The sequence below is a fragment of the Calidris pugnax genome, unplaced genomic scaffold (assembly GCF_001431845.1).
Source record: "Calidris pugnax isolate Ruff unplaced genomic scaffold, ASM143184v1 scaffold219, whole genome shotgun sequence".
Lineage (NCBI taxonomy): Eukaryota > Metazoa > Chordata > Aves > Charadriiformes > Scolopacidae > Calidris > Calidris pugnax.
In genome coordinates, this window is record NW_015094507.1 from 17,807,929 (window position 1) to 17,809,794 (window position 1,866).

Here is a 1,866-nt window from a genome sequence, read left to right on the forward strand (position 1 = left end):
ATTAAAACAAGCCTTGTTATTCCCCTTAGCGGTTTATTAAAGAAGCTAAAGGTTCTGAAGCTTCCAATTCATTTTTTTTTTTTTTTTTTAATGTCATTAGAGAAAGGCTGGCTTATATTTTGTAAGACAGTAGAAAAACCCCGCCAGTGTCAAAATTTTATGAGGGCATATTCCTCATTTTATCTTCCAAAGACAACCTTGCTTCGTGTTCATAGTTCAATTAACAGGGTTGGATAGAGAAAAGCTGGAAGTCACATATATTTGGTGGCCTATCAAGCCCCGGGGAGCTTTTCTACCGGGGTGAACTGCGACACAGTTGATTTCAATCAGGAAGCCGAACAGGAAAGAGCCCTGCTCTTCCCACAAGCAGCTATGTAGTTCTCTGAACCTCTCCCCTCACCGCCCTCCTTAAGCAAGAAAGCTCCTTTACGCAACTGCGAGGAAATCGGATTGGTTACACCGAGACACGACTCCGGGCATCACCGGGGCCTCTTTCTGCCATGTCCTTAGCTGTCACCTCCACCCCGCTTCCTACCTCCCATTCCTGCACACTCTGCCTTCGCCACGGAGGCCACTAAACGCACTTTACCCTCACTTCTCATCCAGAACAAGCGGCCCTGAGGGACACACGCCCCCCGCACCATCAAGCCCCCGGCCGCAGCCGGCCAGGCCGCGGGGCCTAGAGAAGGCCTCTCCCCCGTCTTTGTGTTCCCGGGGCCTGACCTCCCCCCCTCATCCCTTCCCCAGGGCCGCGCCGCTCCCCCCGCAGCGCTGAGGGAAGCCGGGGCCAAGCGCTGAGCCCCGCTCCCCGCGGGCACCACCACCCCGCCCGTCCCCCCCCACAACCTCGTCCTTTAACCCGCACCCCGCACCGCAGCCTCTGAGGGGGGATTTAAACCAGAACCCGGAAGCCGGGGCGGCCGGCGCGGGGGACGGTGGGATTTGTAGTCCCGCTTCCCTCGGCGGGAGCCCCGCCGCTCAGCCGCGGGGCCGGGGCGGGGAAACCACAATTCCCCTGAGCCTCCGCGGCCGCCACCGCCCCAGGAACGCAGGCGCAGTGCGGGGGGTTGGTTTTTGAATCCGCGGCGTTGTTATTGACGCCATATTGCTGGTGTGGGAGTCACACAGGGAAGCGCCGCCGCCGCCGCCGCCCGGGCCCCGCCGCCATCGCTCGTCATCGGCGGCCCAGCACCGGGTAGCCGGGCCCGGCCCCGCTCCCCTCGGCCCACCTCCCGTTCCGCTACCGGCCGCGGGCGGAATTGACCCGGCTAAGGCAGGGCAGGGCCGGTGGTGAGAGCGGGGAGCCAGCCGGCCGAGCCGGAGCCGCTGAGGGGGCCGGGGCCGCTCCCCAGAGAGAGGCCGACAGGGAGGCGGCGGAGGCCCTGACGCAGCTGCCCCCTCCTTTCCCTGCCGCCCTCCCTTCCCTCCCCCCCAAGCCCGCCCCAGACAGCGGGGAAGGCGCCTCTGGGCAGGGCCGGCTGCTGCCACCACCACCGCCGCCGTCGCCGCCGTCTCCCCTTCCCCTCGCTCCGAGCCCCCTTCCTCCGCCCGGCCGCCGCCCCCCGCCATGGCTTGCGGCGCCACTTTGAAAAGGACTCTGGATTTCGACCCGCTGCTCAGCCCGGCGTCCCCGAAGCGGAGGCGATGTGCGCCATTGTCAGCCCCGGCCTCGGCCGCCGCCTCCTCCTCCTCTTCTTTCGCCGCCGCCGCCTCCTCCCCGCAGAAATACCTGCGCATGGAGCCCTCGCCCTTCGGAGAGGTGTCGTCCCGGCTCACCACAGGTAAGGGAGGGTGGCCCCGCCGTGCCCGGCAACCCCCCGGGGAAGGGGGGAGAGGGGGTGGGTGATGGGGAGTGCGGGGGGACCC

General features: G+C 65.3%; 1 protein-coding gene across 1 annotated transcript in view; it reads left to right on the forward strand.

Annotated features, from left to right (window-relative positions):
• The first annotated feature begins 1,088 nt into the window (after window positions 1–1,088).
• The window catches only part of AKIRIN2 (akirin 2), a 17,468-nt gene continuing 16,690 nt past the window's right edge, over window positions 1,089–1,866 (forward strand). The window contains exon 1 of the mRNA XM_014964602.1: window positions 1,089–1,781. Coding sequence (XP_014820088.1) covers window positions 1,568–1,781 — 214 coding nt within the window. The 5' untranslated portion in view covers window positions 1,089–1,567. The remainder of the gene's footprint in view (window positions 1,782–1,866) is intronic.